At 55.4% G+C, this 16728-nt stretch overlaps 1 protein-coding gene across 7 annotated transcripts; it reads left to right on the top strand.

Moving 5' to 3' along the window:
- The first annotated feature begins 1052 nt into the window (after positions 1-1052).
- H6PD (hexose-6-phosphate dehydrogenase/glucose 1-dehydrogenase) lies at positions 1053-11313 on the top strand. Of its 7 annotated transcripts, none has more exons than XM_077190261.1 (7): positions 1053-1145; positions 2019-2131; positions 3346-3497; positions 4623-5278; positions 6346-6463; positions 7950-8219; positions 8843-11313. In XM_077190261.1, the coding sequence occupies exons 4-7, from the start codon at positions 4652-4654 to the stop codon at positions 10198-10200; spliced, it is 2373 nt and encodes a 790-aa protein (XP_077046376.1). In that variant the 5' UTR covers positions 1053-1145; positions 2019-2131; positions 3346-3497; positions 4623-4651; the 3' UTR covers positions 10201-11313. The 7 variants fall into 7 exon arrangements, with proteins under 7 accessions (XP_077046376.1, XP_077046377.1, XP_077046380.1 ...); XM_077190262.1 differs by having other exon boundaries at positions 1120-1207; XM_077190265.1 differs by lacking the exon at positions 1053-1145 and adding an exon at positions 1237-1320.
- Positions 11314-16728: the final 5415 nt, after the last annotated feature.

Genomic DNA, 16728 nt, shown 5'->3' with positions numbered 1-16728 from the left:
TTCTGTGCATCCTTTTCCCCATTCCTAAACAACAGATTTCCACTGCAAAGACAAAACAGCCTCTGGTCACTCAAGTTTGTTATTATTATAGACAGAGCTGCAAATTGGGAGTAGCAATCATTTAATATCCTCTGTTGAGAGACCATGTTTTCAGCTAGTTATGTGATGCCAAACTTTAAATATTGAGGCTGAAACTGTAGGGGTGGTTTGCTTTATGCAGTCTTTTTTTTTTTTTTAACTGAAAAAAAATATAGTGCAGCTATTTCTGAGCTGAAGGTCAGATTATAAAATAGGTTTTTTGACCATGTTAAAAATATCTCAGCTGTTTCATTAAGGAGCTGTAACATCTCATAATTTGGGGCAAGTAAGATTTTGTGAGGATGATGGCTTGGATCAGAATGTGCTTTTGTCAAAGCCTTTTCAGGCTTCCTCAGCTGCGTGTGCCTTTAAGGCAAAAAGGTCCAGTGTGACAGATGAGACATGTGATGGCAATAAAGGAATAAAAGGCAGCTAGCAAGGAAAGGGACATTAAGGAGACAGATGTTCTACAAGCAAATAAAAAGCTCTATAGGAAAAAGAGCTGTTCAGGGTGGTGTTTAAAGATGGTGTTTTAGAGGAGGAAGCATTAAGCTGGAGAGGACAGTTTATCAATCCAGAGCCCCTCTAAACCCGGGGCAGAGGCTGTGCTTTGGCATTGCGGTGGAAATCTGTTCCACAGCAAGGGGTTCTTTGTTTAGGAGTGGGGGAAAGGATGTACAAAAGCGAGTTTGCTGCAGCGGGGCTCTGCTGCCCTTCGGTGCTGCAGCTGCAGAGCAGAGCCAGGTGCGGAGAGGTGGCACTGAGCTGGGCTGGGGTTTGCGCCGCTCTGAACAGGCAAAGCGAGCGTTCCCGCTGCTGGGCAGGGTCCGTGTCTCCTCGGGGGGCTCTGTATCCCCCGGAGGGGTTCTGTGTCCCCGTGTCCCCCGGGGGGGGTTCTGTGTCCCCATGTCCCCAGAGCCGCTCAGCCCTGCGGGTTTTTCCTCCCGCCCGAGCGTCGGCGCCGGGCGGGAGCCGCCGCCAACCGCAGAGTCTGCGCGGGGCGGGCGCGGGGCGGGCGCAGCGGGCGGGGCGCTGTGTGTCGGGCCCGCCGCCGCCGGCGCGGTGCGGTGAGCGGGGCCGGGCCGGGGGGGCAGCCGGGACCGGACCGGACCGGACCGGACCGGGAGGGGTCAGCCGGGGCCGGAGGGGTCAGCTCGGGCCGGGGAGGGGTCAGCCCGGGCCTGGCGGTCAGCCGGTGATACCCTGCGGCACCGCGCACCGGCCTCCCCGCTCCGGAACCGCGTGGGCGGCGGGAATGGAGGGATGCGGGATGGACGGGGGATGCGGGATGGAGGGATGCGGGAAGGATGCGGGAGCGATGCGGCATGCACGGGGGATGCTCCCGTCCCCCGGCGAGGGGCAGGCTCGGCCATAGGAGCTCGGGGCGGAGGGACCGCGGTGCAGCCCCGGGCCGGCCGCTCCCGGCCCGCTCCCGGCCCCGCAGCCCCGCAGCCCCCGGCTTTGCAGCCCGGCCTGGCCTTCCCGGGGACCGGCCCGGCCTTCTCGGGGCCGGGGAGCTCCAGCGCCCGGTGCGGGGGCGGCGGGCGGGTCCCGCTCGGTGTCCGGGAGCTGCGACAGCCGCTGTCGCATGGGGCTCAGCCCTGTCACAGGTGGGCTCATCCCTACCACCCATGGGCTCAGCCCTGCCACCCCTGAGCTCATCCCTGTCACAGGTGGGCTCAGCCCTGCCACCCCTGAGCTCATCCCTGCCACCCATGGGCTCATCCCTGTCACCCCTGAGCTCATCCCTGTGACAGGTGGGCTCAGCCCTGCCACCCCTGAGCTCATCCCTGTCGCAGGTGGGCTCAGCCCTGCCACCCCTGAGCTCATCCCTGTCGCAGGTGGGCTCAGCCCTGCCACCCCTGAGCTCATCCCCGCGTTCCATGCACTGGCTACGCACAGGGCTGGGTTCCTCACGGTCCCCTGTCCTGCTTTTCCAGGGTTTTGGAAGCGGCAGCTGTCACGATGCTGGGGCCAGAGCACACGGAGTGAGGCTGAGTCAGAGCCAGAAGGGCCAAACACGAATTCGTGCACCTCTCATCTTGCTTTTAATGTGAGTCTCCTCATTAAGCCTTGGCTTCTCCAGCAGCTGATGGTGAGCTCATTCCTGCCCCGGTGTTTGCAGTACAGAACACCAGGAGGGTTTCCCCAGTCCTCAGAGAATCCCAGAGCCCTTTCCTTCGTGTGCAGAGCCCTGTGGGAGCCCCAGGCCATGCTGCATTTTCCATAGAATCACAGAATATCCTCAGCTGCAAGGGACCCCCAAGGACCATCAAAGTCCAGCTCTTTTGGCCGTGCACCTGGTGATTATTTTTCAGTGAGGATACAACAGTAACAAAAATACCTTTTGCATTTTTTCCCTAGAGACCTGGAATGAGCTCCTGTGAACAGGAGCTGCAGTGGCCGTGCAAGGGAGTGCCCAGCCTGGCTGCTGGGCCAAGCTCCACGTGTTTTATGTGGATCAGGCCCAGGAGTCTTTTCCTGAAGCCCGACTGAGTAACTTTGTTCTGCCTGGCTGGGGGATTTTTGGAGTATTATTTTTTAATGGGAGCAGTGGTGCTTAGCTGATACGAAAGCAGTAAACAAACACTGACTGGGTTTGCTGAGCTTATTCTGTGCAGTGTAGCTCAATATTTTGCAATTGGAAGGGTTGTGAAACTGCCTTTGGTTTGGGAACACACGTGACTGTGGCTGAATCTGCTGGGAAGTTCCCTGGCTAATTCCCTTTTTTCTGTGGGTCTGGAGCAGCATGGCCCACCCAGACCCATCCCATTCCTCCCTGTGCCTGCCCCAGCCAGCACAGCAGGGCTGCCAGGGTGTCAGTGCCTCTGGTTCCTGGAACAAAGGTTGCTCAGGAAGTGTAAATACCCATTTATTGCAGTGAGGAACTTTGTCTTCTGGGTTATAACCCCACAGCAGGGGAGGGGGAAGCAGAGAATCATTTATTCTGTAGGCAGAGCCTCAGCAGTGCCCCTTGGCAGCTGCCAGTGCTGCTGGCTGTGTTCCTTCAGTGGGTCCAGGGAGCTCAAACAGCCAGGAGAGGAGGGAAGGAGGGGACACAGCCACTGCACAGGGCTGGGCAGGGAGGAGTTAAACTTACAGGCTGCATTTCAGCTCGGTGTAGCTGTGCCTGTGTTTTACCTGCTCACAAACAGCAGCGGGGCAGGACTGTGAGCAGGGATGTGCTGGGATGGTGCTGGCTCATTGCTGGCTCAGGCACTTCTGGTTTTTCTCTGTTGTAATTGGGTCTTTCCTCCTGTTTTCCAGGAAGGGAACAACCTGCCTTACCTGTGCTGCACACCTGAGCACTGATCAGAGACACCCAGAGACACAGGAGGAGCAGGAGCTGCGCTGGGAGAGGCTGGGCAGGTGGAAAATCTCCAGCTGCTTTTGGGGTCTCTAGAGCTCCTGTGTTACAGGTGAGTCTGCTGGAGAGAAACACAAGATTTCTGCAGAGCAGTTCAAGCTGCAGACAGGGAAAGATATCCCAATGTTCCTTGTAGTTATTTAGTTATCACCACTTATTGACCAGAGCTCAAAGTTTTTAAAGTAAATAACATTGTGTGCTGTGAAGATCCAACTAAACACAGCTTATAAATGACATTAAGGGAAGGAGATAGCCAGTGAGAGAGCTGCTGAAATAATACCTGTGTAATGAGAGCAGCACAGTGGTTTAGTCACACATACAGCAGTGACTAAACCTCTCTTCAGTGACATTACATCTCTGCAAATGCAAAGTCATTGCTGTGTTTCTCAGTGTAAGTGCTAAATGTGTCTTTTCTCTTAAAACCAACTTTATTTTGAATAAATAAGCGTAAGCAAAGGGACTTTTTGGCCCGGCTGCAGTGGTTTGAATGGGCACTGAGTGGAGAGGGCCAGAACAGGAGGCAGAACACAAAGCCCAGGTTGTCACCTGGCCACAGACACAGCACCATGGGGCTGCATCTAGACTGGCTCACACCAGTCTGGGGACTGAACTTCTTCCCCAGAGCTGTTTTATCACACCAGAGTGCCTTTAGAACCCAGTCCAGTGGTGGGGCACAGCAGCCACAAGTAAAAGAAGAAGAGCCTGGGGCTGCCAGTGGTCGTGTTTGTCCCTGAGCTGCTGTGACAATATTGACATGAAGCCATGCCAAGGCAGCCAGGCAGTGTTTGAGCACAGTCCCCAGCAGGATTCAGGATGCAGGCACGTGTGCTCAGGGTGCAGGCACGTGTGCTCCTTTGTGGCCAGTTAGGGATTTGGATGAAAATGGGTTTGTTTCCCTGTGCCAAGGCACTGACACCCCCCCAGCTGTGGGAGCAGCGCACGTGCTGCCCAAGGACCTGCAGCACACACTGCCTTCACTTCTGGTGTGCAGAAGGAGGCTGCAGGTTTGTCAGGAACCCAAATTACTGCCTTGATTCAGATCATGGAGGGGAGGAGAGGCTGTTGGTGGAGGATCCAGGCAGAGGCCCCCGGCTCTTGTGGGGAAAGCAGGTGCCTTGTGTTGTGTATTGCAGCGCTACAACATGGATTGATTTGTGTTTTTATTCCTGACCTCTAGTGTCCCTGGATCTCCCTCCTCTCCCCAGGATGCTGGGAAGGGTCCTGTGCACGGTGCTGTTCGTGGGAGCCCTGCCATCCCCAGCTGGAGCCTCCCAGGGCCACATCTCCATCGTCCTGCTGGGAGCCACGGGGGATTTGGCCAAGAAGTATTTGTGGCAGGGTCTGTTCCAGCTCTACATGGACCAAGTGAGCAGTGGCCACAGCTTCACGTTCCACGGGGCTGCCCTGGCAGCTCTGGAGCCGGGGCAGAGGCTGATGTTTGACGTGCTGAAGCAGCTGTCCTGTCCCCCCGACGAGCCTCCCAACCGCTGTGCCGTGCTCAAGGACCAGTTCCTGAAGCTCAGCCAGTACCACCAGCTGAAGACTGCCGAGCACTACGCAGCTCTGAACAGGGAGATTGAGACCCTGCTCAGCCAGGAGGGGCTGGAGGAGGCTGGCAGGATCTTCTACTTCTCCGTGCCACCCTTTGCCTACACGGAGATCGCGGGGCACATCAACAGCAGCTGCCGGCCGCGCGCCGGGGCCTGGCTGCGCGTGGTGCTGGAGAAGCCCTTTGGCCACGACCTGCCCTCGGCCCAGCAGCTGGCTGCACAGCTGGCAGGCTTCTTCAGGGAGGAGGAGATGTACCGTGTGGACCATTACCTGGGCAAGCAGGTGAGCAGCCCCTGCCAGCCCGAGGGGCTCGGGGCCTGGGGCTGGGGAGAGCGTTGTTCTCCTCCCAAATCCATGCTGAGCCTCTCTTTGTGATCCAGGGCCTCCTGGAATCCTGTGCTGTTTCTCTGTCCTGGAAGAGCAGGGGAAATGTGCAGACCAAAGCAGGGCTTCCTCCTGTTGGGGTGGTGAGGGTCCCTTCTGCAGAGCAGGGCTGGGCTCTGTGCCTGGAGCAGAGATGCAGAGCTCCTCTGGCCTCCTCGCCAAGGTCAGGGCTTTGGTTTCGCTGAGTGAGCAGCACCTGTCCTCTCCCAGCTCCACAGCTCATTCCACACAGGCCTCTCTGCTTAGCCATGGCTTCTGGAAGCACTCCTCCATTTGATATGATAAGGAGCTGATGGGATGTTAGTTCTGGGGGATGCTTAGGGAAGGTTTCTTCCTGCCCTGCAGGACTGTCTGCTGCAGGTACAGCTCAGGATGTGGAGCTGCTCTGTCCCAGAGGGAGGCTGTTCAAGGACATGCCATCCTTGTTTCTCAGGGATGTGATGCCACACTTTAAAGCAGCCTCTTCCAGCCATGGCAATGTGGCCAGGTTTTACTCAGAAGTTGCATGTCCAGCTGTGAAGAGCATCTCCACAGAGAGGGGCAATTTCTTCTGTTTTATTTTGGGGGTTTATTTTATTTTAAATGTTTATTTTTATTTTATTTTTTTTATTTTATTGAAAGAGCAGATGGCTTTAGTGGTGTAAGCATCTGAAGTGATGTATTTCAGCACTTTGGAACCTTACATTAGTCCCAGGATGGTCTGACTCAGCCCTTTGTCCTCTGACAGATATAAACTGAGTGCTCTGCAGTTTGTAGTTCAGCCTTTTCACATGAAACCTCCAAATTCCTCAGAAAGACCTTTAATGTCTGCTCTGGACAGCCACTGGTGACCCTGCTGTGCACCACTGCAGCCTCTCCTGCTGCTTTTCTCTTCTCTGACCTGCTCTGCTGCATGGGGCAGGGAGGCAGAGGCACTCTGGGAATCTGCTGAGTTTTTATTGGGTCTTTGGATTTTCCCCTCACAGGCTGTGGCCCATATCCTGCCTTTTCGGGATCAGAACCGACAGTTTCTGGACCCCATTTGGAACCGGCACCATGTGGAAAGAGTGGAGGTGGTCTTGAAGGAGACTGTGGATGCTAAAGGTTGGTGAGGCAGTGTGCAGAGGGTGAGTGAGTGAGAACTGGCAGGTTCCTAAATAATGGGCAGGGGGCCCTTGAGGTGGTGCTGGTGTAGAAATACAAAAGGAACAGGTGAATGGGGTGTTGCTCCCTGGAAACAGAAAGGGACTGTCCCACACTTCCTGTGCTGGAGACTGACTCACTTCCAGGGAGAGTTGCTGCCTCTAAGGAAAAAATCCATTTGTAATTCATCTGGGAGCCGGGGCAGAGCCCCCCACCTTTTTCTGCTGCAGAGCTCTGGGGGCATTGCTGACCTTTCTATCCCAATTCTTGGCAAACAGCCCTAGATTTGGAATTGATGCAGTCTAAGGCCACTTCAACTGTCCTGCTGTCCTGCCAGCCCCCAGGCTCACCCCAAGTGTGCCTTTGTGCTGCTCTTTGGGAGGTGCTCGTGCATCTCCTGCCTGGATGTTTCTGTCCCTGGGCCAGTGTGGGTTTGTGTGCCCGTTTCTGTGCCCTCCTCTCTGTGGTAGGAAGAGCACCACAAAGGGACAGTCCCAGCCCGGAGAGGCAGCGTGGGGCTCCTGCTGAAGGGCACGGCTGCACTGCTGCAATGCTGCAGCATCCCCTCTGCAGTGCTCAGCACAAAGCTCCTGGGCTGGGCTCTGCCTGCAGCACTCCTGGCCAGGCAGGTGCCCTGGCTGCTGCACCAGCAGGACTGCTTCCCCACTCACCTCACCTCTGCCTCCCTCCCTCAGCCTCCACAGACTCAGTTAATGCAGTTTTGTCAAACCTGGGCTGGTAATCTTGGGTTTGGCAGCCCAGAGCTCACCTGAGCCGGTTTGTGGGAGAGGGGTGCACTGCAGAGAGATTCAGGGAGAGCAGCATTGTCTGTGCACAGCCCCAGCTGCCCCCTGTGCCCCCCCTCTCTGAACAACGATGTCATTTGATGTCATTTGTCACTTGATGTCTGTTTTCCCTGTGCAGCTTCAGCTGGCAGCCTGGCTCCCAGCAAGTCTGCAGCACTGATCCCATTACTGAATGTGCCTTTGGATTGGGAGGGAGATGAATGATCAGTCAGTGGGGGAAGCCTGTGGTGGTGATGCAGCCTGCTGCTGGTGACACACAGCCTTGAGTCACTCCTGCAGTGCACTGTCCTTCTCCCACTGTCCCCACCTGCGTGACAGGCCAGGCAGGGAAAGGGAAGCTCTGTGCACGAAATTTTGTCTCCCAAGGGTATGGCTCAGCCAAAGCCTTCTGAGGACAGGAAAACCATCTTGTCCTGCTACAAGCAGTGACCACTTCCACTAGGACAGGTTGCCCAAAGCTCTGTCCGACCAGACCCTGCACACATCCAGTGACAGGACACCCATTCCCTGAGCTTGATTGCTTCAGGTTAATTACTGGGTGGGGAGAGAGGAGCTTGGAGCTTTGCTCTCCCTGGCCCCACAGGGAGATGCAGAAGGGAACCAGGTCCCCTGAGCAGCATTTTGCCTCCTGCCGTGCCCAGGCCGCACCAGCTTCTACGAGCAGTACGGGGTGATCCGGGACGTGCTGCAGAACCACCTCACCGAGGCCCTCCTGTTCCTCATCATGGAGCTCCCTGCCAACGTCAGCAGTGCCCAGGAGGTGGTGCAGCACAAGCTGCAGGCCTTCCAGGCCCTGTGGGGGCTGCAGAGGAGCAGCGCCGTGCTGGGGCAGTACCAGGCCTACGACAGCCAGGTGCAGGAGGAGCTGCCCGAGGCACGGGGCCACGTCAGCACCACGCCGACCTTTGCAGGTGAGGGTTTGGGCCAGGGGAGCAGTCAGAGCTGTGAGCCCTGCAGGACCAGCCCCATGGCTCTGGGATGTGCCCAGGCATCCACTGGCATGGTAACTGGGAGCTGGACAAGATAACGCTGTTGTGTCAGTTCACCAGTGATCCAGGGAATGGGATGTGTAAAGCTTAAGGCCCATTATTATAAAATCTCTGCATTGTTTTTAGAAGTAGCCTATAAACTCCTTCGCCTTCCCATAAACTTGAGTTGAGGGGTAAAGCTTTGTTCTCTGTGGTAAGTGAACCACAAGGCCATCTCCAGGCATGCTGTGAGCACGAAGAGAATTGTCTAAATGATGCTCATGCTCACAAACTGGTTTCCTGCGAGATGAAAGGAGGCTGAACAAGTGGGATGGCTGGGAGGGAGCACAGCAGGGAGCTGGAGGCAGTGAGAATCATGGATGGCCAGGTGGGAAGGGACCATAAAGATCATTGAGTTCTGGGTAGGCAGTGAAGCCATGGAAGGGCTGATGGGGAGCTAGAGACACAGTGGGTACCAAGGGAGCTGAGGAGGGTGAATGCTGGGCAGTAATGGAGATCCCCAGGGGTGCCTGCTGTTGAGGTGTGTGGGGTGTCTGTTGTTGCAGGAGTGCTGATCCACAGCCACAGCCTGCGCTGGGACGGGGTCCCGTTCCTGCTCACCTCGGGGAAGGCTCTGGATGAGCGGGTGGGCTACGCCCGCGTCCTCTTCAGGAACACGGCCTACTGCCCTCAGAGTGGCACGCTGAGGGATGCAGGCCACAGCCAGTGCAAACCCAAGCAGATCATCTTCTACTTTGGGCACGGTGCTCTCAACACCCCCGCGGTGCTGGTGAGCAGGAACCTCTTCCGGCCTGCCATGCCCAAGGACAGCTGGAAGGAAGCAGGAGCTCGCTCAGACCTGCACATCTTCGGACAGCCGCTGTCTGATTTCTACATGTACAGCCCTGTCAAGGAGAGGGATGCCTATTCTGTCCTCATCTCCCACATCTACCACGGCAGGAAGGATTTCTTCATCACCACGGAGAGCCTGCTGGCCTCGTGGGCCTTCTGGACGCCTCTGCTGGACAGCACGTCCCGCCAGCCCCCGCGCCTCTACCCCGGCGGCGTGGAGAACCAGCAGCTGCTGGACTTTGAGATGGTGGCCGGGGGAGTGGAGTTCAGCCTGGCAGAGCCGGCAGAGCTGCTGCACCCCAGCGGGCAGATGCCAAGTGAGTTCAGGGCCATCCAGTCCCAGTTCCGGCAGAGTCCCCTGGTGTCGGCCTGGGCCGAGGAGCTGATTGCCCGGCTGGCCTCCGACATGGAGGCGGCGGCCGTGCGCAGCGTGGCTCGCTCGGGCCAGTTCCACCTGGCCCTGTCGGGCGGTTCCAGCCCCGTGGGGCTGTTCCAGCGCCTGGCCAGGCACCACCACGGCTTCCCCTGGCAGCACAGCCACGTGTGGCTGGCAGACGAGCGCTGCGTGCCCCTGACCGACGGCGAGTCCAACTTCCAGGGCCTGCACCGGCACCTCCTGCAGCACGTCAGGGTGCCCTACCTCAACATCCACCCCATGCCCGTGCACCTCAAGCGCCGCCTCTGCGTGGAGGAGGACGGCGGTGCCGAGCTCTACGCCCAGGACATCGCGGCCCTGGTGGCCAACGCCAGCTTCGACCTGGTGCTGCTGGGCGTGGGCACGGACGGACACACGGCCTCGCTCTTCCCCCGCTCCGAGCACGGCCTGGAAGGGGCTGCCACGGTGGTGCTGACCGAGAGCCCCGTCAAGCCCCACCAGAGGATGAGCCTCAGCCTGCCCCTCATCAACAGGGCCAGGCAGGTGTTCGTGCTGGTGCTGGGCAAGGGCAAGCACGACATCACCGCGCTGCTCAGCAGGGTGGGCCGCGAGCCCCGCAAGTGGCCCATCTCGGGGGTCAGCCCCAGCTCTGGCCAGCTCGTCTGGTACGTGGACTATGAAGCTCTGCTGGGGTGATGCTGCAGTGTCCCTCCTCCCCTGTCTGCGTGGCCTTCACAGCCTGGATTGTCACACACGATGTCCTTGTTCCTGCGTTGCCAGCAGCAGCTCCATCCCTGACACCTCCGGCCTTCAGGGGGACCCAAGGCCTGCAGCACCCCTGGCATTGGAGCCTGGGTGAGCTGGGCTCAGTGGCCAGAGCTCAGGAGGAGCCACAAGCCCAGTGTGGCCTTTCTGGCTCTGCTCTGGGTTCTCTGCCCTGCACACCTCTGGTGTTTGAGCCTGGGCTCTGTGTTTGGAGCTCAGGAGGAGCCACAAGCCCAGTGTGGCCTTTCTGGCTCTGCTATGGCTTCTCACTGAGACTTTGGACAAATGACTTCACCTTGAAGTGCCTCAGTTTCCCTGTTTGTGCTTACTGGCATTTAACTACCTCACAGGTACTTCAGGGGACTTGTTAAATCAACTGCCTGCCAAATTCTGTCTAATTTAATGTAATTCTCAGGCTAGAGACAACAGTACCACATTGATCCCTGCCCTGCTCAGCCTGGCTGGGCCAGGCCCTTGTCTCAGGGCAGTGATGGTGGTTTGCACGTGGATGTGTAACCCTGGATGTGTTGGGGCTCTAGAAATAATGGGGCAGGCTGAGAGTATGGCACAGCTCTGCTCTCCAGGTGAGTGTAAACCTGAGAGTGCAATAATTACTGAGGGAAAGCTTGGTGCTCAGAGGAAAAGCTTGGGTTTAGCTAGCAGAGAAATCTTTTATTTTTGAGCGAAAATGCCCGTGTTCACTTCATTCCAGTTCTTTTGTATTTGGTGCGAGGGAACAAGTTTTAATGAAAACGTGACCTATGAGAGAGTAACTATATTGTTATGAATACCAGTTTATTCCTGTCTTACAGGTGACTGTGGCATTAGAGTTTTCTTATTTTTGCACACTTGCTTGGTAATATGTGGCTGGCACCTTTTGAAATGAACACTGAATGGTTCATTTGCACTTTGAAATAAGCACATGGGCTTTTCCCCAGGGACCTACTGTTCTTTGCAGGTGAAAATAGGCTTTATTTGTGAAGTCTCTATCTAGTGGGTCACCCCAAAATGTATCCAAGATTTTATTAAAATCCATTAAAAGTTTCCACATGTTTTCCTTGGTGAATGGAGCTATCTGGGTTGTTTGGGGGATTTTTCAGAAGTGTATTTTTTTTTCGCACAGACAATTTCTGTTAAACTCTTTAATTCTTAGCATTTGCTAAATGAAAACCAAATATTTTTGAATATACAACATTTATGACTGGAAAGAGAGAGACTGGATGGGAAGAAGGGTTAAATGAGCAACAAATCTGATGAAGAGGAATGGTAGCAATCCACTGGGCTGTAGGCCAAGGAAGCAGGGCTATTTTTATTTTGTGAAAGTTATTAATAGAAGGTGTACACCTTCTTGAGAGCTTGTATTAACCTTTCTTTGCAAAGGCAGCTCCATGGAGTAACTTCTTACAGTCTGTTTCTCCCATAAGTGATTATTGATACTAATTTTTATTCGTTTTTTTAATGTCAAGTGCATTCCGACAATTCAATGGTATGATTATATGTTTTACAGAAAACTAACACTGGAAATAACTCATTTTTCACTTCAGCTTTTATAAATCAAATTGTACAATCTTTTTTTTTTTTCCCATGAGTAAAGTTTTGTGATTCTTTTCATATTGCTTAATGAATAAAGAATTATATTTATAAAAAATAAATAGTTTTTAACAAGAAGTGTCTTTTAATTTCTTCCAGAGATGGGAAGCACTTCCTGCTGAGTGAAGTTTTAGGGTTTTAGTTGTGCAAAGTGGACAATGTCACTGCAGTATTAAATGTTCACTCTGACTCTTGCTTTTTTTTTTTCCTTTTTTTTTTTTTTTTTTTTTTTTTTTGGTGTCTCATCCAGACAAGGCCAGGACTTTCCAAAACAAGGAGCAGCCAAAGCCCTTTTAAGGTGAGAAGATGGAATCAGGCAGTGCTGTGCAGGGCCCTGGAATGGCCAGGCCTCAGGAAAGCCTCAGTGATCCACATTTCCTGTGTGTTGCATTTCCATGGACACTGTCACCACAGCACAGAGCTCACAGAGCTGCGTGTTTGCCTCTGAGCTGTGCTCTGTGAGCTCAGGGGCTGCAGCTGAAGTTCCAGCTGAGCTGAGCTGGGACTCGGGGCTGGCAGGGCCCTGTGGAAGGTCCCAGAGCTGCTCCTGACCAAAGGACAATCCCACCTGCCCCTTCATCCGTGGCAAGGGCACCAGGGAGGGCAGGAGGAGCAGCAGCTCCATGTAAGGGGAGCCCTTCATTCTCCTGGCAGGATTTAAACCAGACCTTTTCTTGCTGCACTCCTGCTGATGCACACGTGTGCTGGTTTCCCTGCATGCAGGGCTGGCATGGGTGCTGCAGGGATGCAGGGCTGGCATGGGTGCTGCAGTGATGCAGAGCTGGCATGGGTGCTGCAGGGATGCAGGGCTGGCACCAATGCTGCAGGGATGCAGGGCTGGCACCAATGCTGCAGGGATGAGCTCCGTGCCAGCTGCTGCCCCAGCTCTCCCCATGGTGAGGAGCTGGCCCTGCTATCTCACACAGAATTTCTCTGTGCACAGGATTTCCCACAGGAGCTGAGTGTCCAGCACACACAGCAGCCTTTGCTCAGTGTCTGAGTGTCCAGCACCCAGAGCAGCCCTCGTTTGCAGAGGAATGGCTGCGGGTGCCTTTCCTCAGCCGCTCTCTGCAAGCCCAGAGCCAGCTCTGCCAGCAGCAGAGGGTGCTGCTTGCCCGTGCTGCTGGGAGCCTTCCCCAGCCCTGTCCTGCCGGAGGAGCCGTTCCAGGCCCGGACCAGCACGGCTGCATGTGACACCAGCGCAGGGATGGCGGGAGTGGCCCCTTCCAGCCCCGGCAGGACTCGTAAACAGTAAACTCGTAAACAGTGGTTTACAGCCAGTAAACCACTGGGATTCCAGGGGTGCTCCCCTCAGGAGGAAACAGTCACCTGCAGGTGCCTCAGGGGTAACCCAGCACTGAGCTGGGGTGGTAAGTGCTGCTCTAAATAGGGGAGCACTCTACTTAAAGAGTAAATTCTGCATCCAAGGGCTCCCGTTACATATATCCCATCCTTTAAGGCATCCAGCACCCTGTGCTGAGACAGAAAGGCAAAGGAGTCATGAGAGGAGACATCACAGCGCGACTCTGCTCTCCAGGTGAATGTAAAGCAAAATACCTGGATTCTACTTTTTTATTTTTATTTTTTATGAAGGGCTTAATTTCATTCAGCAGCTGCATTTACTTGTGTTGCAGTGTGTTGCTGTGCTGACTGTGCCGACATCTCAGTTCTCAAGAAGGCACTAAAATGAAGATAACCACTTTTTTCCTGCAAAGTGCCCCTGGGGAACGCCTCTTTTTTCTCCTCCATCCCACTCTCCTTCACAGCCCTTTCCACCCCATCTTCCAGCTGGGGAGGGTTTGTTGATTGTGCTCTGGGCAGGCTTGGCAGGGTTTCTCCCTGGTGAGGCTCTGTTTTCACAGCCCCTCTGTCCTGCAGCACACTGGGCTGCTGTGGCTTTGTGGCTGCACTTAGAGGCACTCATTGTTCCTCTGTGCTGCACTGTGTCCCTCCGAGCCCGCAGGCACAGCCTGCCTGCAGCAGGGACATGTTTGGGGCAGAGTGGCTGCTCTGCTGCTCTCCCTCTGCCCTGGGCACACAGAGCCCTGGGCTCTCTGCCTGCCCGGCTGGGTACAGCAGCAGGATCCCCTCTGCTGCTGCTGCTGCTGCAGCCCTCAGCCTCTGCTGCAAGGGCAGTGTCACTCCAGAGTCTGTCCCAGCCCCACAGTCCATGCTGGGAGCCCAAAGGATTTAAATACTTAGCTTCAGACATTCCAAAGGGACGAAGTTGTCGGAAGGTGGATGCTCATCCCAGTCCAGACCCCAGAGCTAATCTACAGTGCTGAGTGCTGACCACAAGAAAGCAGCCATGCCAAGCCATTCCTCCTCCCACCTTCCTTTTAATAGTTTCAGCATAAATTCACAAGGATGGGAGCTGGAAAAGTCTCTGCTAATCCAAGCTCCATCCCCAGTCAGAGGGATCCCACTGCAGGCCACAAACACTGGCCCCTGTCAGTCACCCCCCTGTGCCTCTGTTTGTGCTGTTGTTCGGGCTGCAGACAGTGCTCAAAGCAAGTGACTGAAGATTAGCAATTGCTGCTTCTTGAGGAAGCAAGAAAGTCAAATATTAAGGAAATAAAAGCAGACAGGATTCCATAGGAGCTGTGATCTCATCTGGCGAGAAGCCACCACAAAGCTGAGAAGTTCTGCTTCAGCACTTGTCACGTCTGGTTTCCTCCAGCTTCCCTGCTGTTCCTCTCACTCCTCCACCCCGCTTCTCCCTGAAATTAGTGGGGGAAAGTAACTTAAATATGAGCAGGACCAAGTCAAAGCAAAGTAGTTTTGAAAAAGCTACCCAATATATATCTGTTTGACATAAACCCTCCTATTTTTATTTTGCAGGATGTGGAAGAACATATTTGTGCTGTATGCACAATCTCCCTGGTGTTCCTGGTCAGCTAGAGTAATAAATTTATTCTGATGTGAATGTGGTTTTTTTTGAAGGACCACAGTGACTGGCATAGAGCAACTATTCCCCACAGATATCAAAATATGCTCAATAAATTAGTGAAATAACTGTGCTTTTTTTTTTTCACATGTGCCCCAAGACCATCAGTGATGAGAAATGTCAAGAGCCATGCTCGTGTCCAATCCCCAAGAACAATAACTGCAGCAGCATGCAGGGGCATTCATTGCACGGTGACTCAGATGGCAGGCGGCCACCTCCTGAATCACTCACACCACTTCCTGCAGCAGCTCCTAGGTGGTCCTTGGAGGTATCCCATGCAATATGGCTTGCTGAATTTATGACAATCCACGGCTTTGCAGCTTGAGCACTATTGCTACAAACCAGTCTTTTTGTCTGGAAACACTGAAAAATTCATCTCAAAGGGGCACTACCGGGTCAGATTTGTCCAAAGGGTTGTTCTTGGAATGGGAACTGAAATGAACAGAATTGTATTTCTCAGGTTTATTTCGGTAAACAAATGAGTCTTTAAAAAGCAGACATTCCCAGGAGTGACTGAAACAAATCACAGAATCACAGAATGGGTTAGGTTGGAAAAGACTTCTGAGATCTCCGAGTCCGTCCTGCGACAGAACACCACCACGCCACCCGGAGCATGGCACAAAGCGCATTCCCCGAACACCTCTGGGCACGGAGACTCCGCCACCTCCCTGGGCAGCCCCTTCCCGTGCCCGATCCCCCTTTTCGAGGAGAAATGCGGAACTCTGGGGGGCTGTGCGGACACCGAGGATGGAGCCGCCACCGAGTGCCCGGAGATCCCCAGCGCCACGCCCGGGGCTGCCCGCGACTGCCAGCCGTGCCTGGAGCGAGGGTGGCAGAACGGCACCGAGCAGCCTGGATTGCACACAGAAACGGGCTGGAGCAGCAGAACGGCACCGAACAGCCCGGATTGCACACAGAAACGGGCTGGAGTAGCAGAACAGCCCGGATTGCACACAGAAACGGGCTGGAGTAGCAGAACAGCCCGGAACAGCCCGGATCGCACACAGAAACGGGCTGGAGTAGCAGAACAGCCCGGAACAGCCCGGATTGCACACAGAAACGGGCTGGAGTAGCAGAACAGCCCGGAACAGCCCGGATTGCACACAGAAACGGGCTGGAGTAGCAGAACAGCCCGGAACAGCCCGGATTGCACACAGAAACGGGCTGGAGTAGCAGAACAGCCCCGAGCAGCCCGGATTGCACACAGAAACGGGCTGGAGCAGCACAACAGCCCGGAACAGCCCGGATTGCACACAGAAACGGGCTGGAGTAGCACAACAGCCCGGAACAGCCCGGATTGCACACAGAAACGGGCTGGAGCAGCTCAACAGCCCGGAACAGCCCGGATTGCACACAGAAACGGGCTGGAGTAGCACAACAGCCCGGATTGCACACAGAAATGGGCTGGAGTAGCAGAACAGCCCGGAACAGCCCGGATTGCACACAGAAACGGGCTGGAGTAGCAGAACAGCCCGGAACAGCCCGGATTGCACACAGAAACGGGCTGGAGCAGCACAACAGCCCGGAACAGCCCGGATTGCACACAGAAACGGGCTGGAGTAGCAGAACAGCCCGGAACAGCCCGGATTGCACACAGAAACGGGCTGGAGCAGCACAACGGCACCGAGCAGCCCGGATTGCACACAGAAACGGGCTGGAGTAGCACAACAGCCCGGAACAGCCCGGATTGCACACAGAAACGGGCTGGAGTAGCAGAACAGCCCCGAGCAGCCCGGATTGCACACAGAAACGGTGCCGCCTGCGGGCCGGGGATGGGCACAGGGGCCGCCGCTGCGGGGCTGTCGCTGTGCCCCGCGATCGCGAACTCCGCCGGCGGCAGCGCCCCGGATCCGCTCCGTTCCCAGCCCCGCCGCTCCCCGGCCCCGCTCCGTTCCCGGCCCGGCTCTGCAGCTTCCCCCGCC

Source organism: Agelaius phoeniceus, chromosome 24 (assembly GCF_051311805.1).
Source record: "Agelaius phoeniceus isolate bAgePho1 chromosome 24, bAgePho1.hap1, whole genome shotgun sequence".
Taxonomy (NCBI): domain Eukaryota; kingdom Metazoa; phylum Chordata; class Aves; order Passeriformes; family Icteridae; genus Agelaius; species Agelaius phoeniceus.
This window is presented reverse-complemented; position numbering and strand designations above follow the sequence as displayed.